Below are 24369 nucleotides of genomic sequence, written 5' to 3' on the forward strand. Positions count from 1 at the left end.
GAGAGCTGCACATAGCCCATTGTTAAGCAGCTGTTCTGGAGAGTATTCAAAGAGCTTTTATTATCATGAGATACATGACGGTGTGCATGTGTGTATGCCTGTTTTTGAGGACAGTGGCTTTATAGCATCTCATTCATCTTGTTGTTGTTTTTTTCAACAATGTGTAGCTGTGCCACAAAACACTTTGGTCTTTAAACCAGTCAGGTTGCTGAATGGATTCTTGCTGTCATATATAATGCTGTGGCTCTGGCAAAGTAGTCATGAAATGTTTCTTGACTAAAGTGGACCGATGGAGCCTCAGTTTTGCTTTTTCATTTAATAGCATTATTGAGATATGGATTCTCATGCTGTCAAACATGGAAATAAGAAGGAGAGTTAACAAAGAAACATGTTAATTGCTTTTCATATTAAAGTAAACACTGCATATTGCAGTAATTGAAATATGTAGTTTGTCTCAGTGTCAAGGCAGTTTGCTGAGAGGTTACATCATGTTCATGGGTGTTCAAGCAGGATTGGAAAACACTTTTTTTGGCCATGCAGTGTTGTTTTAGTCTGTAAATTCAGCCACTGAAGAAGCCAACCTTAAAGTATACCTTTACAACAAGGTATACTTAAGTCATTTTTGTTGAATCTTAAAACATTAGCATGTATTTTACAGACTAAAGCCCTAGTCAGATGGTAATTGTTTCTCGTGGGGTTGTATTTTCATCATTTACAGGGGCTAGTCTTTGATTTTATTGTCGTCCAAATCCAGAATGTCAGTGTTTTTCTCCCACTAAAAATCCCCAGCCGAATTACCTGTTTTTTGACAAACGCCAAGGTCGTGTGGTGATTTAATTGCTGTTCGAATCCACATCTCTGAGTTTTCAAGAAAAGATTGCTTTAAAATTAAGTTTATATCCTTTTTGACCACTGCGGAGCACCATATCGTTGAGTTTCCCTGTAATTTGGATGCATTTTAAAGATCTAGCCTACACTTTTATTACTGAAATGCTGGAAAGTATTTTCAATAATAAGCTTTCATCACCGCTCAAAAGAAGAAAGAAAGAAAAAAAACAAGTAAACATTTGAAATGAGGCGTTATTACGGCAGTAATTGATGTTATATAGGTTACATTTGCAGCATTGTATTAACTTCCGCTCATTTCTACATTTTTTTAAATCACCTATTTTTTTAAACAGGAGATTTAAACAAATAATTTCCTATTATTTTTTTTCCCAAGTATATGGAATTTTTACAGCAGACAAACAATCATTCGTCTGACCACATGAGGAGCATTCCCAGGTACGCAGGATCACAAAACTGGCTCCTTCACCGGGAATAAATCACCATCCGAATGCACAACTTTTATCACTAAGGTGGCATGCTTATGTATTTTTACGGACATCCACATGAGAAACAATTACCGTCCGAAAAGGGTTTATGTGTCTGATTTATCAAAGCGTTTAGCACCCCTTGGTCACTGATGTGATGCTTGTGTTAGTCTATACAAAATGCAATATCATGCAATGCCTTTAATACACCTCTTCTATGATGAGTATGTTTTTAATTTCTAAAATAAAATTGTAGGTTTCACCAGGACAACACACACACACACACACACACACACACACACACACACACACACACACACACACACACACACACACACACACACACACACTTTGTTGTTCTTAATAGTAACACTTTATTTTGATGGTCCATTTTTGACATTCTATTGACTATAAGTAACTTTGTACCTACATGTCTCATGAGAGTATAAGTAGACTGTCTGCTTAATATCTGCTAACTCTTTATTGTGATGGTCCCAAACAGACTATAAGTCTACTAATACTCATAGGTGCAACGTATAGACAACAGAATGTCTAAAGGGGACTATCAAAATGGTGTTAAATTATTCAATTTGTTTGGGAATTTATCCTTAGATCATTTCATTTTATATAATGTCTACTGTACTGTAATTGCTTTATCGCCAACCACATTGAAAATGAAAATAAATGGTTTTATTGAGGATCAAAAGGCAATATATATATATATATATATATATATATATATATATATATATATATATATATATATATATAAATAAATGCTGTTCTTTTAAACTTGGGAATCTTGGGGAAAAAATATTGACACAAATATTAGGCAGCAACTGTTTTTAACATTGAAGATAATAAGAAATGTTTCTTGAGCACCAAATCAGCATATCAGAATGATTTCTGAAGGATCATGTAGATTTTGAAGGATAATTTTAAAAGATTTTTCCTTGAAACAATTATGTAACTGATTAATAAAACATGCTTGAGGCACATGCAACAATTTATAAATATAAACAGCTTTGATAATCTTAATTAGGGGGCCTTTACATGTTTAAACAAACTGAAATGAGTGCCAACTTCAATATAAAAAATTCTCTCTTTAACTGCTTAAGACTTTAATTGTTCTTTAATCTCACATAAAACAACTGGAAGCAGTGCTGTGTTTGCAGAAGCACACAAAAGCTTGGCTTATGTATTGTTTGATGATTGTTGCATCTCATGCTGTGTGAGGGAGTCCAGTTCACCTTATCATAGGCAAAATATCGAAATTATAAAGTCAATTTAGAGGTGTACCACCCGCTAAGCCTGTCATGCTATTTTAATGATCTGCTGTAGCACCTCAAAGCCCAACAGAACTTGTGCTGTCTCCAGCCGAGTGCACTTTGCCAAGGGTTAGTTAGTGGGCATGTCGGCACTAAGGAAGAGAGCTGTAAAATACTCACTAATAAAGTGTGAACATACAGCTATTAAGGTGACAATGAGAATCTTAGCAGTCCTAAAAGAGAGCTGTAATTAGATACAGTGTGCAGTCTCATTTTATAGTGTCGCTCATCCAGATGATTCTCCACAGGATTAAGCACATGGAAATGTACAGTATGAGAGTGAGAACTTAATGTTGATCTTTGAATTGAGACCTATACATATTTATCATTTCAATTAGGGCCTGATTTTTTTTATTTATTTTTTACTGATGCTCTTATTCTAGTAAAAGTGAGTCTCTCTCATCATTTACTCACCTTCATGTCGTTCCCAAAAGAAGAAAGAAAGTCATACAGAGGTTTGGAATGACATGAGTAACTCACAGAATTTTCATTTTTGGTTGAATTGTCTGATACTTGCTTTTACAGACCTTAATAGGTTGTGATATAACATGAACCTTCTATAACCATGAGCCATTTTTTTGGCAGAACACCTAGATGGTTGTTTCCTTTGTCTCTGTATGTGTGTGTGTGTGTGTGTGTGTGTGTGTGTGTAGGGTGTATAAATAGAGGAGCAGTGCTCCAATAGTATTGATCAGTGGTTGTTCCAGCACAGCCAGCAGCTACTAACCTGCAGACTACACATGGCTTGGGCAGACCGATTGACTGATGGTGGTTATGGTGCATGCTGTCTAGGCTCATTGACTGGCTCCCTGAAATCTATTATGTTTGCTGTTTTGGTAGGTGTACAAAGCCATGTATTTTATTTGATAAAACTACAGTGACACACAATCCTTCAGAAATCTGTTGTTTTGGTGCTTAAGAAACTTTTATTTTTATTATCAGTGTTGAAACAGTGCTACTTAATATATTTGTGGAAACCCTGATACATTTTTCAGAATTCTTCAATGCAAAAAATAAACAGATACATGGATGGAGCAGGTGAGTATAGACAACAAAAAATGAGCAATGCAAGAATAGTGGATCAGTTCTTAGGTTTGCAGGTGAGGATCCAACTGGTAAGTATATCCACACATGCATCATTTAACTTTCTGTTAGAGTGAATGAATAACAAACAATGTATTGGTCTTACAGGGATTGCAAGAATGCTATGAGGTGGAGAACAGATGAGGGAACTAGGAGACAGGATCTTGGAGAAATCTTAAGCCCTCTTCGGACTGGACTAATTTTCCAAAATTGGTTTGAGTAACAAATCTCATCACCCCCCGGTGTCTGTGATTTCCGTGTTTATTACAGAGATGGGAGTGTGTGTTTTCTTTGTGGGCATTACAGAAGGTCATCTTCTGTGTTTGCGTGCATCCGGTATGTGTTTTTTTTTTATGAATTACCTATTGATATAATTTTTATTTATTATTAAAACCCCAATAAGTAAACTTCATATTAGTTTATAGAAGTGGCTGTTTATAATAAACCCACATAAGCGAGCAGAGACATTAAGCATCTAACCTGACACATACGAAGCATGCAGAGGATTGGTGCACAAAGGTAGCTCAGGTAGGTCAAAAACACATGATGAGATGCGTTAATATATTAGAATATCAGCAAATCACAGGCAGTCGCAATCGGAGGGGACTATATTTTTCAGAGGATGGTTGAGTATGTAAAAAACAGTAGGTAATTTCCCCTGGAATTTGTCCTGAGGTTGTGAGAAAAACAGACATGGCAGATTTAGACAGAGTTAAAAATCGCAAAGTACGTAATGTCCCCCTGGAAAACTAGCCCCGTCCAAATGGAGCTTTAGAGGAAAAATATCTTGGGTAAATTGACAGGTAAGTTGTCCAAGTAATAGCAGGAAGGGCCAGGGCGAAACCCCAAGAAGATGGTTCAGGAAGCAGGACGAAGCTGAAGATTCCCAGAAGACCACCACATCCAAGCAGACGATTCAGCAAGACAGGTTAGACCCCCCTGATCAGGTGGCCAGTTGGACGGAGCACGTAGACAGGACCAGGCAGAAGACTTCTCTTGTTTTATATAACCTGGGTCAAATGAGAATATGATGAATTTCGGCTAAACTGCTAACGTCTAAAGTGCCAGCTGGGTTTCTGAAGTGGCAACCATGACAGACCTGGTCAAATACAAACAGAGAACTCGAGAATGGCCACCATTGGTGAGATAAGTAAGCTATGATCAACCTCCATGGCCGTGACTCTGGAGTGTACTCTGGAGCGGGCTCATGGGCTGGTGCAGACTGGACAGGGTAAAACTACAGAATCGACTTCATTGGCCCATATGAGGGGATTTGGTATGGTCTCACTGGTCATGACACGAGCTGTCAAATGTAGATAAACAAAGCTAAAAAGATAACCATAAAAGATGGACTCTTGAGCACGCATGAGCAGTCATGACTTGGGGAGGAGTTATGAGACGTGGTGTTTCGATGGCGACGACAGCTGGCACATTGAGGACTCCGGTTGTTGTGACTGAGGAGCAATGGTGTCTTCCAACCACTTCACCTATTGTCGATGAGGATCCACCCAGCCACAACACATAAATGTATCGCTTCGGGGAACAAATGGTAGCTGCCACATATTTGTTGAAAAAGACTTTAGGGTAGTCATTCTAGGACACCAGATGGAGAACTCAAGGAACTCCTCCACATAATCCTTTAGTTGGTGGCCTATCTTGGAAAAGAGCAAGGAGCAGGTCAGTAGGGTGAACTGAATACAACGAGACTTGGTTGAATATGAATGAATATCACAATGCTTTATTGAACAGTGTCCAAAGCTGGTGAGTATAGACAACAAACAAAGCTATGCAAGTATAATGCTTCAGTGCTTAGGATTGCAGGTGAAGAGAGAGTAGGTGACTTCAACTGGTAAGTATATTTAGACACACGTCTTTTAGTTGCCATTAGAGTAAATTAATAACAAACTATGTCTTTGTCTTACAGAGATTGCCGAGACGCTCTAGGTGAAGAACAGACAAAGGAACTAGGAGACAGGATCTTGGAAAAATCTTAGAGGGTAAATATCTCAGGCAAGTAGTAAACCAGACAATGAGTATGACTAAAGGCGGGCATATACTGTTGAAGTTTGGACATTCAGGAGCTTGTGCGTCATTGCACACACCATTTGTGTGCGTGCTAGTCAGTGTATGGCTCGGCTTGTAATTCCGCTCACACAACGCAAGCAGCGACCACATGAGCATCAACGATTTCCACATGGAACAAAATAGCCTGCAATCTCATACGACAGTAAAACAAAAACAAAAAAAACACCATAGCTGTCTCATTGCGTTAAATTTCGAAGGCTGCGTCCTCCGGCGGACACATCCTGTGTAGGATGCAGTACATGGAGTGTCCTCAATCAGGAATTAAACGAGACGTCCTTCGCAGGACACAGAGGCAGGAAGTATCACGTTGCTATGCCAACACGTTCAACCTCGTTGCGTTTTAATGCCAGTTATATGAATGAAAAGTATTTATAACTTGAAAATGACTATGAAATGTTTCTTGTCTTGACAGCAAAATACGGTTCTAAACGTTTTAAAAAAAAGCACTAACCAGTTGTAATCCTGTTTACCACAACTAGCTGTTGGAGGTAAAAGAGCTTAAAAAACAAAAACAAGCTTAAACTACTTACATTTAAACACCACACATAAGCTTACATGTATATCTGGCGGTGGTGCCATTTTATATATAAAATAATGACGGTTGTTAACGGCCACGCAAGGAATTGTGGGTTATCTCCACCCATGAAGGATACACCTCATGCACACTCCAAATTCCTGTAAAAGAAGGACGCATTCAAAGGTCGCATTTTAGGCATGTGCTTAAATACTGTGGTGATGAGTGTGTGAGTGTGTCAGGTTCAGCAGATGATGGCTAGATGCAGGTGATGAGCAGGAGGAATGCTGGGAATTGTAGTTTTGAGTGTAAGAGATGGAGGACTGGTGCACTCGTATTTTTAAAAATATAAAAACAAATTGTTTTGTTTTCTGTAGAAGAAAGTCACACGGGAATGATATAATGAGGATGATTAAATAATGTGGTGATGTGAGGAAGTATAATTTTATATATCATATATATATATATATATATATATATATATATATATATATATATATATATATATATATATATATATATAAGATATAAGAGCTAACTGTGTCATAACATAAAGCATTTATAGATTAAAAACGAAGAAAAAAGAAAATACACATATCCCTTAAACAAGACAATTGTGTGCACAGTCCTCGATTGCTGATTCAGTTAGAGTCTTCTTAAATATTAAATATAGGTTTTCAGCCACAGCTTAAAGACATGTTTTGGAAAGCATAATATTGCAAATTATATTTCTCAGTACAAAGCGTTCTCCCTTTTGGCATGTGCATACAGTTTCTCACAACAAACTCCACTGCCAAAGTTACAACAGTGTTAAGTTCATTACACTTTACCCAACCACTCTGAATTTACTTATGGTGAAACTAATGAAATAAATCAAGATGAAACTCTGAGAACTCTATTAGAAATGCCAGAAATTATTGTGACAAGTTGAATGGATGAAAACACTAACAATGAAAAAAGGTTTATAGTTTAAAGATAAGAAAAGAAAAGAAACTCAAACTGCATAGTATTGCATCTGCTTGACATTTAGATATGCATGCCAAATATGAGAGCATGTCAGCCAAAAGTAATGAATCCTTTCTCCTTGAGGTGCACCATTTGACTCACTCATGCTTTAAATGCACAACATGCCTTGTAATATTTAAGGAAACAAACCGCCCTGTTCTACTGACTTTGGCACAGTGCGAACAGCTATTTCTCTTCTGCTCATAGCCTCTTGCTGATTTATCATCCTCAAAACTGATTACAAGAAGGTCTGTGCGTCACGGGTGTCTGTTCTACTGGCATGGATTTGTAGCCCAATATAGTTAGACATCACCGTATATGTGCTGCTGTGGTCGTTGTCATCTTCGTTGCTGATAACCAAAATCTTTAGCCAGCAATATTCACTGCCATTTTGGTTTGGTTTGAAGTGAAGTGTCACATAAACCAGCCTGATTTTGCATCATATTGATATTTTGTGTTGTGTTGTCTGCCATGATGGAACATTTTGTGTGTTTTAATTATAAACACACTGGTTTGTAGCGAAAATAGTTTTATTGTTTTGTGCACTTTTGCCAGTGAATCGAAAGTTTCACACATTTACTGAAAATAGCTTACTTCCACGTTGCAAAATATGGTGGGTATGCGGAAAATATGTCCAAATTCATAGTATCTATAAAACCAGTAGGCAAAACATACTTAGATGGGCTACTACTTATGCTGAGATTTTGAAGTGTCTGTCCCATTAGGCCACGGGAGAGGAGTTGTGAATGGCATTCAAAGCAGCGCTGTGTCACATTGGTGGATGAATACACAGATTTTCATACTATATCCACATTATTCCAGACGAGCCTACTGTGTTTTGAATTAGGGGTGGCACTTCCGGTTCGGAACTTCCATTCCAAAAGACTGAAACGAATCATTTCAAATCATGAGCCTGGTTGCTTTACAAATAAAGCGTATCCGTCAATTTGACTCAATGAGCTGTACATTTTCCTTCATGTTTTATTTTGAGACATCGTGAGAATAAATAAACACTTGCTTTTTTATTGTGAAAATAAAGGGACAAATTATACTGCATATTTGTGGTCTGTACTCCTGATTTAATTTACGCTTAAGTTAATGAACAATTTCGATTAAGGCAACATATGTTACATAATACATATACATATATTTTATATATACAAATTATATATATATATATATATATATATATATATATATATATATATATATATATATATATATATATATATATATAATTTATTGCTGTGGAAAGAATCACGCTTTTGGGGTTATTCATGTTCTGTTGGAAGTACCTTGTTGCTTTTACATTTAAATGTCCCTTTAATGTTTGATGGTTGAAGGGTGATTAGAATAATATCCTCTCATTGTACCTAGTTTAAAAAAGAAGGTATTATTGCATTCATAGAGCGCGCCTGTCACTGATTGTTTACAGCTTAACGGCTTAAGTTACACCCATAATTCATGCAAAGCGTAGAAATAAGGTGGATAGAACATACATTTTAACAGTAAGAAAGCAAGCAAGGTAACAAATTATCAACATTATTATAGTTAAACTAAAATCATAAAAAAACCTTTGAAATAAACTTGTCACTTCAAATAAAATAAATGAAGTAAAAATCAGTAACCTTATTTTATTTCAGCTAACACTTCTCATTTTCATTTAGTTTAAAATAACTGGTTCTTATTCAGAAGTAATATCTATACTCTACATGTACCTATAACTACTGTATGCTAGACTAACAGTAGGTTAAATGTGTCATGAACTGACTATGGGTCTTGGGTCTTTTTAAAAAAAATATAATGTTGTCTGATGTCAACTTATGACGTTTGCATGGTTTTTACATTCAAAAACATCATATTGAAGACTTGGAAGTAAACGCCCACTGCTATGATTGGATACCAGTTTTGCATATTATAAAGTTTTGAGGGTTGATAATTGTTTTCAAAACTTCCAATGTGGAAAAATGGCAACCGGGATCATTCATCCACAGGCCTTGCAAAATGTCTTTCAAGCAAACAATGATTTATCTCTCATTCACCCGAAATTAATTGGAATGTTATTTTTTTATTACTTGGCCTGCCTGATCAGTGGATATAACCACGAATTGCATCACTCACTCACTCTCTCACACACACACACACACACACACACACACACACACACACACACACACACACACACACAAAGTAAATGCATCAGCAAAACTTCACTGCTAACAAATCAGCATGTTTAAAAGTACAGCGATTGTATTTTCCTTCAAATATCAAGTCAAAAGAGTGAACAACACACATCAAGAAAGGAATATTATTTCACTATTTAGGATAGCCCGTCGGGCATGGCAGTGATACATTTTGGTAGCTCGACAGGAAAACACATTACCCTTGGACGTTCGACCAATAGTCTGACCCCGAATTGCAGGACAATAAACCAACAATACCTCAAATACAAAGGATACTCCAGTCTGTGGAAGCGTGGTAAGTTATGTTTAGTTAGACACACTCAAACTGTCTGCATCGTTTTTTAATCTCATTCTGTCTGAAAATCCAGTCTCTTGTTTACAAATGAAGTGATAATACATGCAATGTCATTCCCACGTAAGCTGGACTTTCATTCAAAAAAAAAGAAAAAAAAAAAAGTTCAACTGCATTTCTAATATTGGAATCTTAAGAAAGCTTATGCTGCATACGCTTTGCTGTGTTCTTCCACAAGCAGGCACTGCACAATATTTTGTAATCTTCAAGCAGATTGATCGCTTGCTGAGCCAGCAGTCAATAAAAGCTTTTCTTTGCTTTGACTAACAAGGAAGATTTCAGCTCTGAAACTTACTAAACAATCTTATATTACGATGACCTTTTATATATCAAAAGATCAAGGAAAAGTTGATTTCTCAATTCATCGCCCCTTTAATATCAATGTGAAGGTCAATTGATTGCAAATCATCTAAGATATCCATATGCACATCCACCAAGATATGAAAATGTATTTATACATGCTAAAGCTTAATTGTAATAGCTGTAATCCATTATGTGTTTTATATGTAATATAATGCACATATCACAATATGACAACAGGTTGATATCATTAGTTTGAGTAATTAAAGGGCTAAGGTTCTGTAGGATGTCAAAGCGTTGCTGGGAGGAAGGAACTGCGGTTTAGCGTTAAGAGCAGGGCATTGAGCCTGGTATGGCGTAGGCGAGAGGGGGTTGACAGCTAGAACAGATGATTCACTTCTTACGAGCTTTCAGAGCACTCGCTTGCTCTTTCTCTCTGCCCGTCTATCTCTCTCCTTCCATTTTTTTTCAACATACCTGCCTTTTTTGACATGCACAAGTGCTCGCTCCACCCTGACAACCAGCTTCAGCAACCCGTTGTTTAAAGGGAAGACAACATCCAAATTGATGTTCTTCTCGCCGCTCTAGCCTGTCATCTATAAAACATACAGAGAGATGGCAGAAAATGACAGTCATGAAAGACCATCAAGCAAGGGGGTCTGGGCAGCTCTCTAAGAGGCAATAACAGAGTTATTGTCAGAGGATTCCACCGATCGGAGCCAGACATCTCCCAAGGGGTTAATGACAAGGATCGGTGTGTCTTTGGCTTTGATGGCTCAGACATGCAGCAGATATATGTGCATCCATTTGTGCCAAACAAATGAATAGTGCTCAATCAGGAAAGAGCCTTGGGTGTCCGCTGCCATGACAACCCACACTGTTACAGTGAGGCTGCTGTCATGGTGACCTCAAAAGCACACTTGCCTCTGTGTATCTTCATTGTGTAGCATTCATTAGAGCTACACAAGAGGGGAAGGAATCTGCACAATTAAACCGCAAAAAGATGAAAAGAAAACAGATAGTCCATCCCGCAAGTGGTATCGAATTGAATCTAATAAACGTCGTAACCTTGTGTAAGTCTGTGTGTGGTGCTTGAATCGTATCATTTCAATGCATTGGTTTAGAATGTGTGCTTGCGGTGGTATGCTTTTAAAAGGCGAGTCTACCGCCTTACTCTATAACCGTATTATATGCTAACAGCGCGTTTTGGTGCAGTGCACATCTTGTGTGGGCGTTCGGAGGTGAGCTCCTCTCCCGGGTTGCTCAACAATGATGGAGTCATCTCTATTTTCTCCAAACCAGTGCACTGCTTAGAAACCAGCCTGAAACATAAGCTCTGATCAAATGTTCTTCCTTTAGACTTAGAGGATCTTGCTGTAAAATGGCACATTTGGAATTGTGAATAAATGTGACAGCTATTTGACTGGATTGGGAACAAGGCGAACGATTAGTGTTCAATCTGTTAACCTGTAGTCTGATAATCATCATATGCTTTTACGGTCTGTTAGCATCCAGATATGTTGGATGGAGATGCTTTATAATCCCACAGTTGCTTTCTCAATGTTAGTCATTGCGGCTCGTGTCTCTATTTAGAAATTGGATTTTTTCCACATCGTTCACTTCCTATTCAGCTCTGTGCCTGCCATACTTTGCTCTCTGTAGATGCCTCTTCAGAAATCCCATTTGAAGCGGCTTCCTGAATATTTGTACATTTAAATGCATACAGGAATGTCAGGCACATACATAACTCTCAGCTGCATGATATAGTGACAAGCAAAACTAGAAAAGCATTAAAGAAGTGTGAAATGAATCCAGTCAGGAAGAGGTTGAGCCAAATTGAGCATTTAAGAGCTGGGTCCAGTGCATAAAGACCATGTCTGGATCCGAAATCACATACTTTCCCCTACTATGTACAGTATAGGCAAAAAAACAGTAGGTGATTAAACAAGCATGCCTGAATTCACAGTGCACTTCTCATAAAAGACTAGGCAGAAAGTCCCTGGATGACCTCAATTTCCGGGGAGGTTCGAAGTGTGCATGTGATAGGCACCATCCCATGAAGCCACATGAGAGGATTTGTGTAGTAACGGACTCTGGTAGGTAACGTGATAAGGGCAACATAGCGAATGCAGTGCGTCCAGAATACATTCATACTATATAGAACATATTTTTTAGTGCAAGTACTTATTCAAAATACATTCCTACTCAATAGAGTATGCGATTTCGGATGCAGCCTGTTTCTTAAAGGGGTGATGAATTGAGAAATCAACTTTTCCTTGAGCTTTTGATATAAGGTCATGGTAAGATAAGAATATCCTCTAAGTTTCAGAGCTGAAAACTTCCTTGTTAGTCAAAGAAAAGCTTTTATAGACACCAGGCTCAGTAAACAGTCCTGTGCTTCATACTTACGTCATTGCGCAACGAAACACCGCCTCTACAGCGTGTCTAATCCAATAGCCTCGCCCATCGACTCATGGAGGGCTCGTGCTAACTGGTCAACAACAATAAACATGCAGAGGAAGATTAAGATATTGCGCTATTCCCGGTTGTGGAAGAACACAGTCGCTGCATAAGCTTTCTCCGGATCCTAATATTAGGAATGTGTGGTTGAACTTTATTTTTAATGAAGTTCCAGCTCACGTGGGGAAGACATGTTCACTTAATTTCACTGCGGAATCGTTTGTAAACAAATCTCTGGTGATCTGCTGGATTTGGATCCGAATGGTGCAACACGCTTATGTGAGTAAAACGTGTTTTTATATGTAATAGTATTGCAGTGTTATAGATCTTTTTGCTTATGTGTACGTGTTCAACAGAACATACATTTAGCACGCTGGACTCATATGGGCCAGGGCTCGCAATGCACGGCAGGCCGATGAATCTCATTATATTCCGTTCTTGTTCTGCTATTCTCTCTCTCTCGACATCTGAAGGGCGGCACACGCACGTGTATGTGTGCGCGCGGTACACGCTTATATTGTCCGATCTTGCAGGCTGTGTGTAATATAAAAATAATAGTCCAATCAATCGCAGGTCGATGAGAAATAAAACATTGTGTTTGTTTGATAAAGACGTTCATGAGCCCTGTGATCGAGAAAATCATTCTGGTTGCCGCTTCTCCCTCAATCTCTAATGAGCCTAAGCTCATTAAATATTAGGGATGGGACGAAATATCGTTTGACAAAATTTCACGATACAAAACGTGACGAAACGCATCGAGGTCGAAAAAAATGGATCGCGAAATAAAGATAGATGGCACTGCTGCATGATTTGCGTAGTTAAATAATTTAGTGTATTATATGTGTGTGTGTGTGTGTGTGTGTGTGTGTGTGTGTGAGCCTGTTTATGTGGTTTATGAGGACACAAATTTGTATAACTACATGGGTATTACACTGGTATTACACTATAAATGTGGTTTATGAGGACATATCAAATGTCCCCATAATTCAAATGGCCTTAAAAACATACTAAATGATGTTTGTTTGAGAAAGTAAAAATGCAGAATGTTTCCTGTGATGGGTAGGTTTAGGGGCAGGGGCAGTGTAAGGGGATAGAAAATACGGTTTGTACAGTATAAAAACCATTACGCCTGTGGAGAGTCCCTGTAAACCACATAGACCAACGTGTGTGTGTGTGTGTGTGTGTGTGTGTGTGTGTGTATGGGGCAGACATAACAAAACGCAGCGCGCATTTTCTGTTTGATCTGAGGCATAGTTGGAAAAAGTGAGAGCAGTCAGACGTGATGCAACAGCAAACATTAAAAGGGAAAGAAAAGGGTTGACATTAGCATTAATATTCTAAACCAAATATGCAGTTATTGCCTACATAAGCTACCATATTTTCTGTTTAACTTTTATAAGACTCCAGAAAGAAAAGTGTGTTTTTTCACTTAGCACATTCTCTGCAGTCTGAGCGCGATGCACTGCAGCTCACTCTCGCTCGTCTGAGGTAAATCATTAACACCATAACCCCTTACAGAACACGTGTTTTATTGAGCTAAATACATTACAATCGGCTAAAACTAATGCACAGGTTACTTTCCTGAACAAGCGCGCTCCCGAGTCGTTCGTGTTCTTCACACTGTCCACGTGAATCACGGCCCAGTTCGGCGCGCAGACTTAAAATACCGGCAGTTCAATATGGAATGTGGATCTCTTAAAGGGGCCACACTATATTCCTCCTCGTGTAATATGGACCTCCTCCAGGTATGGTGTGGTTCTGGTTTGCTCACTGGTACACATTAACAATTTTTCATACGAACTTTTCCCTGTTCTGAATTAAACTGCCAGTGTAAAAACTCCCTTTATATTGTTAAAATGAGAGAAATCACTACTTACTCATTATTTTTAAGTTTAGGCTTAAGAGACATGAACAATTTCTTAGATAAACATATCTATGACCTTTGATATGTCTAGTCTTCATGCTGTATTGATTATTATTGAATAAGTATGGTTTCACTAATAATAAATGTACATTTGCATAAAGCATGCATATCTGTCCATACCTATGTTGATTAGAATATTAAAAACTTAATTTAAACTTAATTTAAGATACATTTACAATTGCTAAAAAGGTGCGATTAAATTGCGATTAATAGCGAGTTAACTCATGACAATCATGCAGTTAATCGCTAATCAATATTTGAATCGGTTGACATCCCTACAGTGCCCTCCACAATTATTGGCACCCCTGTTTAAGATGTGGTCGCGGACTTCTAAAAATTCTCCTTTTTTTTAAACAACATAGAACCAAAATGCAAAAAAAAAGAAAAATCCTACCTTTCGTTTTAGTACATTACTTTGGTGGTTAAAAAAAAAAAAAAAATTACCGATTTGGAAAGACTTTTTTTTTTTTTTATATTGTATCGTGACGTATCGTATCGTAACCCTGGCATATCGAGGTGCATCGTATCGTGAGTTTAAGTGTACCGTCCCATCCCTATTAAATATGCAAATATTATCCAATCCTAGCCGTGGGAGTTTAAGTCTCCAGTGCATCAAAACCCAGCGTTTTGGAGAGAGCCTCAAAACCAGTGTCGAAAATAACCTATTACTTATTAGTTATGATGTTTTTGAATGTAAAAAAAAAAAAAAACACACGAACATCATTAGTTGACCTCAGACAACAGTATAAAAAAAATAAAAAAGCCAGTTCATGACACCTTTAAGCTCTGTCTTACATTATTTAAAATTAACATTTGATTTTAATTCGATTTAAGTCTAATGTCTTAAATTTAAATTTGAATAGCAATACTATATTCCACCTCAACTATTTCTCAATTCCAGCACATTCTGGATTTATGAACAGAATAATGTCAATGCAGATGCAAAGTTCAAAAACAAGTTCATAGTGACAGCTAGAGTAGTTTTGATTTGTGATCTCTTTGTTTGTGGTGTAATAAAACCCAAATGGCTTAGAAGCGAGTACCCTTTGTGAATTGTGTAGGTTTGAATTGCCATTGCATGCAGGCCTTCTCTGCAGTGTTGCTGCAACTCAACCCAGCAGGGATCAATAGGGAATGAGGCTAGTGAGCCATTTCCCCAGCAGTCTACACAGGTCAGTCAATATGTTGCTCTCTTCTTTTGACATTGGATTGATTGCGAGGCCGCTGTTTGTAAAACTGTTTGGGAGCAGTCAAAAAATAGGAAAAAAAGAAAAAACAAAAACGGTACAGATCGGTTTTTGTCATTAAGGTTTGTCCCACGAGCGATCATAACGCAGTTTCTGAGTACTGAATGAAAAGCTTCAGGTATGAGCGATGTCTGTAATTTGAATATGTGGGCAGGGCTTTTAGATGCATTATATGTCTGGCATTAGTAGACGAGCAATTCATACAAGCTAACCATCATAAACTACACACCACCCACTCAATAAAGCCTTTAATCAGTAAAAACACCTGACAGACATCATTTTTCTTCCTTCACAGTTCCCAGAATGTGGCTTCTATGGGATGTATGAAAAGATTCTTCTTTTCCGTCATGATCCAAACTCTGAGAACATTCTGCAGTTGGTGAAGTGCGCGGATGAAATTATGGAGGGGGACCTGGTGGAAGTCGTCCTGTCAGGTAAGTGTCAAGTTCAATAGTTTTTGCTCAGCATGTAGTCATGCCCCTAGAGACAGATGTGTATCCATTCTCTTCTCATTTGTGGCGTAACACATGGTTTTATAGATCAGTTAGTTAGTTGACTTTGTTGCAGCGCCTGCCAAAGTTTTTGCAGTCTGCCACAAACCCGAGTGCGATTCCTGTGCCATTTCTGACTGTTTTTTGTCTCTTAGTCCTCCCATTTACCACTCTGAAAAGTTGATGCGCATCCAAGTTTTGATGCCGCACCCGGTGTGAAAACCGGAGTTGCTTTGCTGAGGAAGCGATGGAGGTATCGCATTTGACACTGCTAAAGTGTTTCTCCAAACACTTGGCAGGCCTTCCCCTCCCTTCCTCCCCCTCTCCTCCCTGTTCTATGTCAGGTAATTGAGTGAAGTCTATTCTGACGAGATGAAGCGAGGACTGACACCTCCTCCACCCCCAGCCTCTCTACCGGGTCTGGTGCGTTTCTCTGTACATGTGCTTGTCTGTGACAAGATGAATCAGGTGATTAACACACCCAGATGCACACATTCTCATAGACGAGCCTTTGGGAGCCCAGAGTAACACTTCTCAATGACACACCTGACAGCTGCTCTCACTGTAAAGTAACATAGAAGAGTTTTACAACTGTCACAAAAGTAAGGTCAACGGTTATTAATTATGACACGTCCTGAGGGACCCTGTGCGACTGTCTCATCACTTTTCCCGGAGGGTATAATTTCACCAGTTACTGACGCAAAAGTAAATTGCGTCTTGGCGAATAAATGGTCCAGCTTTACTAATTAAGTAAACGTATTATTTTACAGCACTCTGAAGACAAAATTAATTCTCAATTGCATTAGAGTTAAACCTGATTTTGCTCACCATATGGTTTTCAAAGCACAAGTTGTATGCTTTGTAATTGGCCTAAATTGGAAAAAAGGCACAACGAGCGGGCCAATAAACGCTGATCTCTCGGATCATCACTTTGACAATATCTACTACAGTAATTAAAAAGAGCAGCATTTCATGAAAATATGACCTACGCTTTCTCTGCTGGGTCTCTACCCAGGCTGTTATGTTTCTTAAAGTCAGCCCGGAGTCTATTTTCTGCTGGATAAATTTAGAGTAACCATGGGTTGGCTCCTGTGAAGCGCGCTGACGGGATGTTTGGCTGTGCCTAGATCAACATAATTGCAACATAGAAAATATAGGCACTAGACAGACCGTGTGGGATTAATAACCATACTGATAGATATTGATTAAGAAGTACGCATCATCTGTGATAAAGTCAGCCAAAGTGATAGTGATTCCTAATCATTGTATCTGTCTTGTTGCCTTTAATGTCTCGAAGAGGAATCGCAGGCCAGAGTGTGTACTGTGTAGGGCCAGAAAACATCCCGTTTCCACCAGAAGCAAAGAAAAAAACCGAAAGGAAAAACAAGTATTTGCATTAAGTCAACTCAGGATGCCTTTTCAGCATCATACTCATTTCCCTGAAGCATTTAATGACAGTTTACAGGTAGTTCAACTTGCAAACATATCTTGGCCTTTAAACAAAAGGCAAAACAATAATTTGAATGAATTGAGGTAATTTAGCTGCAGAATGGCTAATCAGAATGTATTCTACTTGAGCGTGCTAGGGGAAGCCATGTTGGAGAGGAGGCAACATGCGTGCGTTGAGGCAGGCAGTTCTCCCGCTGCGCTCGCCACTCAGCCGCTATTGGTCCTATCAACATGCAGCCAACAAGAGCCAATCAAAACACTCCAACCACCCCAAAAGCTTCCCTTTCATAGTACAATTTGCAAATATAAATAAAGCTGGGTTTGTTTGGAAGAGTTTGGATGGCAATTAAAAATTGTCATATCTCTGGATTTCATTCCTTTCATCGGTGCACAGGTTTTTGAGCGAGTATTATTTTTAGAGGTCATTCTTTGACGTATTTTTAAGCGCAACCAAAAATGAATCCTTAATTAATTCGCGCTTGACCACAACCCCCTCTAAAGGGACCACCATCTCTAGCCCATTAACCCTGACAGACACACGGTCTGCCCATCTGATTAGAATTAGGCAAGGCCAGAGAGTCTGCTGCCCAGGCCTTGTGGCAGTTCTGTGGAGACGGCAAGAGCATGCCAGACTGGCCATTGATAGATTGGATTTGGCCCACCCTCTCATCCATCTGCACCCCAAAGATACACATGCCTTGTGGGAGCTCGAAAGAGGATGCTTCATAAAATAAAGATATAACTCCCTCTGCAACATTTGTTTGCCTTTTTAATCACGACATGTTTACTCAGTGCTGCTGGGACTAAGAGCGAAGCAAATTCCCTCATGAAGTCGAAAGTCCAAATAATGCAAACAAAAAATGTGGTTATTTATGTCAGTTGTTATGGGAAAACAACTTTAATTATGATTTTAAGATGTAAATTGGAATTTAAGTACTCTGGATGATCTATGACTCACTTCACTTGAACAACCACAATTACACACAAATAACAGATGTCTCAGAGTTTAAGGTTGTCAAAAATTGAAGTCTCTCATCAGGTATTGCATATCCTTTAATCAATTACCAAGGAGATTTACATAGATGTTTTTAGCAGATAGTTTTACCAAAGCCACTTCAAATAAAATGCACAAATCATGTTAATTGCAAGTATTAGGAATGTTCGCTGAGCATAATGAAAAAGATCAAATCAATTTTAATTTTGTAATTGTGATGTGTAATTGCGGTTGTTAAAGTGAAGTGAATCATTGATCTTCAAATGTTGCAAAATTACGCAGCTAATGAGAATACCTGAAACTATTGCATATTTAGAGACAAAAGATTAGAATTTTTCTTGAATGTCAAACATGTATTTACTAAATGTTGAAATAAGTGAAAGGGTAGTATTTGAGGTAAAGGTGACATGGTTATTTTGAATAATTATTTTACTTAATTGTGTCTCAACCTCTCTCTCTCTCTCTCTCTCTCTCTCTCTCTCTCTCTCTCTCTCTCTCTCTCTCTCTCTCTCTCTCAAGCATCTTTCAGCATCTCTATTACTGCACTCTTGAACAAGGCAACAGGGTCATTCATGCTATTCGATACCCTTTAAACAGTTTTCTTTAATGATAATATATGCATCGTAATTTATGGACTTATGTTTATGAAAGTCTACAGTACAGGAATATGCTGTGGTCAAGCTCAGGCATTTTATTAATTACAGCTTAATTATTTGATTATTAGCTTGGTGCCTGGGTTACAGGGGGAAATTAAAGCCTTAATCTCAAGTAATTTTTGATTTGAAACCTTGATTTTAATCTCAAGTAATTTTTTATTCAGTATATTTGACTATCTTTTGCTTTTGTTTAATTTCAGTGTCAGTGTTATTTTAGTATCATTGATATACAATTATAGTTTTTGTTAATATTTTGAAATACATTTTATATTTTCTGTATTAATTTAATTTAATTAAAAGTTTGTCATTTTGTTGTATTCATGTTTTAAAAAAATGTTTTTAATGTCTAAATTGTTTTTATTGAGCTTTAGTTAATTCATTACATTTTAGTTATTTTAGTACTTCAACTTAAATTAATAAAAATGATAAATATTGTCTTGCCAACGTTTCTTTTTGTCCCCAAGTAGTGTTTTTTATGTTTTAGTTTACATTAAAGTGGGACAAAACATCACAGAATTAATCAAATCCACTGCTAACTTGATGAGGTGCTGATGTCACTTCCTTAAGAATGATGTCATTAAGGATCCTGGGATTTTAAAGGGATATTACAAAATATTATAAGGGGTGATGGACACAAAATTATTATTAATACATATGAAAATGATGTATGAAATGTACATTTTGCTTTTGTGCATGTTGTTTCAAACTTTCAGCCTCAGCTACTGTGGAGGATTTTCAGATCAGACCTCACGCTCTGTTCGTCCACTCATATCGAGCTCCAGCATTCTGTGATCACTGTGGAGAGATGCTGTGGGGTTTAGTGAGGCAGGGTCTTAAGTGCGAAGGTAAACATTCAAGTAAACTTCTGTCAGTGTTACGTCAGAGGGAGAAGCAGACCACAGTGTGATCATCTTTTGTCACTATTCTTTGTGTTAGGCTGTGGGCTGAACTACCACAAACGGTGTGCCTTTAAAATCCCAAACAACTGCAGTGGCATCCGGAAACGTCGACTATCTAACGTGTCCCTCACTGGCCTGACCAACACTCGCTCTGTATCTGCTGAACCGTCTCCCAGCACCTCTGATGAAGCTTTACTGGTGAGTTTGATGTCAAAATCAGATCCACGCCATCACACGTTTCCTCCCTCAGTCACAATATAGAATACTCAAGTGTTCAAATATATAGTGTTCAGACCATATGACTCTTACTAATCTCCAATGTTATTGATATAGATTGTAGATTTTTCCACCCGATGCTAATATTGCATGTGTGTCCTGTTTATTAACACTACTCAATCTCTGTCTGTCTCTCTCTACCTCTCCCCACACACCTTATCATTCCTGCCCAGTCTCCTGTCAGTCCTAGCATGGAGGTAGGCACTAATTAATTCATCTTTAACTAACCGTCTTGTGATATTTTGTTATATACCCTCTATTGTATGCAATATGTAAGGGATAATGTACACCCAGCCGTTTGTTATCGCAGAATAAACCCAGACAGAGTGATCTTGCATCACTCTGAAGGGGTTTATTCTGCATAACAACCGGCTGGGTGTACATTATCCCGCTTATTACACGGCTACTAGTCTCAAATAAATTAGACACAACATATTGCCTTGAGATTAAATATTTTATTAGCTCTTACGCAAAGCTTCCGCGAAGAAAAACAGTTCCAAACTGCTTTAAGCCTTTATATATTGCTGCTAAATGTTAAAAAAAATGCTGAAAGGGTTAGTTCACCCAAAAATGAAACCAACCCTATGATTTACTCACCCTTAAGTCATTATAGGTGTATATGACATTCTTCTTTCAGACAAATACAATCAGAGTTATATTTAGTGGGGGGGGGGGGGGTCCATTCTTGAGTACCTATAGAGTAGTATTGCATCCTTCATATCTCCGAAAAGTCTTTAGTTTTATTATATTTATAAAAGAAATATAGGCTATACCGAGTCTTTCCGGAAAAAACCTGGAGGCGTATCGTGTGGGCGGTGCTAAAGAATGACGAGCGCACGCAAAGCGGTGACGTCCTCAAGTGGCTATCGATCGGATTCAGCTAATACAGATAATGATCCAGAATCAGGCTGAAATAAATTGAACAGGAGAAACAGCAACAGCAGGACGTCCGTCTCTGTGGTATGTACTGTATTTAGTGGCCTGTCAACATTTGTGTGTGTTTACTCACAGTTTATGAGGACATGATTCGGTTTATGGACTATTGTATGCGACTAAACCTTAGCAGTAGCAAGCAAAACGGATTTGCACGTCAGACTAGTGTAACGTTATATAGAACAACAATGAAGTAACCGTTAGCGCATTTGAATGACGAAGCACACGATCGTGTCGTTTACTGATGTTTACTCACGCGACGAGCCAATAGCAGAGACATTTGAAGCAGTTTTACTCACCGACTGCTTCCAAAGCAGGACCGAGCCTTTATCGGTGGGACCGCTGCGTCAAAAACACACTTCTTTGGTATGATTTGGTGAAGTCCTGTGACAGCAGTCACCGTGGAGATCCGCGATGTTGTGAAGCTTCCCGTAATTCCTGCGTTCAAATCGGTTCAAATGCAGCGCTGCCTTCCTGGAATGCTGTGCTGAAGCGTTGAAGTCGCTTGATGTCACCCATAGGAATAAAGTGGAGAGCAGCGTGACCATGGGGCGCGTCTGAAGTGTTCACGTACGACTGGATCTGCACCTTTAGACCAGTGTTTATGGGCGTGCATTTCCTCTCTCGCTCTAGTCACGCGCGCGCACCCTACCGGGAGAAGAGCCCGTACGGCCCAAACAAGGACCTTCCGCTCTATTAACGTCAAGCCGAGCCATACTCGAAAAAAACTCTCCGAAACTTGTGAGAAACCGGAAGGAGTATTTTTGACAGAGAAATACTCCATCAAACGTCCAACATTAGTTTTTGAAACTTTGTCTATGTTTAGGATGGGAATCCAAGTCTTTAACAGTGTAAAAAGCTCAGTATGCATGAAACAGCATTTCACCCCCCCTTAAAAAAGTCCAGGCTAACGTTAATCCCAGCAGTAGTTGTAGCTGTTTTTGAAGTCCATAAAAATGCAGCTGTCCATCAAATAACGTGCTCCACACGGCTCAGATGGGCCTTCTGATTTGAATCGATGCGTTTGTGTAAGAAAAATATCCATATTTAAAACTTTATAAAGGAAACCCGCCTTGAAGTCTTCCATTGTAGCCATGGCGGTTAAGTATTTAACAGTCACAAGATGGAGCCAGCGTTAAGCATAGAAGTAGTACCGTTCAAGATAACTCCTAGTACCTGGATGAGCGGTTGTTATCTGGAAATAACATACCGCTGGAATGCGCGATTGACCAATCAGAATCAAGTGTTTTTTACAGAGCCGTGCAATAAGAAAAAATAAAATCTGTTTGATAAAGGGGTGATAGAGAAAAGCATCTACTACCAATATTTACAGTCTGAATATCTTTGACCACACTATATATTTTGCATATACTATACATCTATATCAGGGATGGGCAAACTCGGTCCTGCAGAGTTTAGTTCCAACCCTAATCATACGCACCTGAACCAGCTAAATAATGCCTTCAGGATTACTAGAAAGATACAGGAAGCTAAACTCTGCAGTGCGGTAGCCCTCCAGGACAGAGTTTGCCCATTCCTGCTCTGCATATATCGATCAGGCATAACATTATGTTATATAATATCCTAATATTGTGTTAGTCACCCTTTTGCTGCCAAAAGAGCCCTGACCCGTCAAGGCATGGACTCCACTAGACCCCTGAAGGTACGCTGTGGTATCTAAAACCAAGATTTTAGCAGCAGATCCTTTAAGTCCTGACTTGTTTGTTCAGTACATTCACCACAGTTGTTCGATTGGATTGAGAAACACTGTGTATTCAGACACCTTTCTATCAGAACCAGCATTAACAGCAATTTGAGCTACAGTAGCTCGTCTGTTTGCTCGGAACACACAAGCCAGCCTTTGCTTACCACGTGCATCAATGAGCCTTGGCCACCCATGACCCTGTTGCCATTTCACCATTGTTTTGATAGATGCTGACCACTGCAGACCGGGAACACCCTGTTCTGATTCAGTCCTCTAGCCATCACAATTTGACCCTTGTCAAACTTGCTCAGATCCTTATGCTTGTCCATTTTTCACACATCAACTTTGAGGACAAAATGTTCACCTGCCTAATATATCCCACTTACTAACAGGTGCTGTAATGAAGAGATAATCAGTGTTATTTACTTCACCTGTCAGTGGTCATAATGTTATGCCTGATCGGTGTAAATAACACACTACCATTTTTTAAGGTTTTTGAAACAAATGTCTTATGCTCTTAGGCTGCATTCATTTGATCAAAATAATAATACATTTAAAATAGTAATATTGTGTAATATTTTTACAATAAAAAAAAATATTAGAACACTAAAAAATTATTTAGAAAAAAAGTTACCTGGTTGCCTTAAAATTTTGAGTTCATTGAAATTGAAATTTTAAGTTTAATACAATGAACATTTTTTGAGATTTGACAACCTTTATTAAAATATTATTAAAACATTTTGTAAGCATATTGGGTAATTGTGTGTGTTTTATTTCTGATGATGCAGTGAAACATGCCAAATAGTGCTATTTTCATGATTTATCTAATTTTTTATGTGGTTCAGATACAAAAATATTTTGAGTTTCTATTTATTAAACAAATTTCCTTGATTGTATCAACTCAAATTTTTAATTTCAATAAACTCAAAATTTTAAGGCAACCAGGTTACTTACTTTTTTAAGTTAAACCAACAAAAAACAACCAACGTTTTTTACAGTGAATCTACTTTCAAATTAAATGTCTTTCTGTGATAGCAAAGCTAAATTTTCAGCATCATTACTCCAGTCTTCAGTGTCACATGATCCTTCGGAAATCATTTATTATGCTGACTGGGTGCTCAAGAAATATTATTTCTTAACCACTATCAATGTTGAAGATGGTTGTGCTGTGT

General features: G+C 38.3%; 1 protein-coding gene across 1 annotated transcript in view; it reads left to right on the forward strand.

Moving 5' to 3' along the window:
• The window catches only part of prkd1 (protein kinase D1), a 55317-nt gene that overhangs the window by 10918 nt on the left and 20030 nt on the right, over positions 1–24369 (forward strand). The window contains exons 2-5 of the mRNA XM_067455194.1: positions 16090–16228; positions 20098–20229; positions 20321–20481; positions 20733–20756. Coding sequence (XP_067311295.1) covers positions 16090–16228; positions 20098–20229; positions 20321–20481; positions 20733–20756 — 456 coding nt within the window. The remainder of the gene's footprint in view (positions 1–16089; positions 16229–20097; positions 20230–20320; positions 20482–20732; positions 20757–24369) is intronic.

The sequence above is a fragment of the Pseudorasbora parva genome, chromosome 10 (genome assembly GCF_024679245.1).
Source record: "Pseudorasbora parva isolate DD20220531a chromosome 10, ASM2467924v1, whole genome shotgun sequence".
NCBI classification, from domain to species: domain Eukaryota; kingdom Metazoa; phylum Chordata; class Actinopteri; order Cypriniformes; family Gobionidae; genus Pseudorasbora; species Pseudorasbora parva.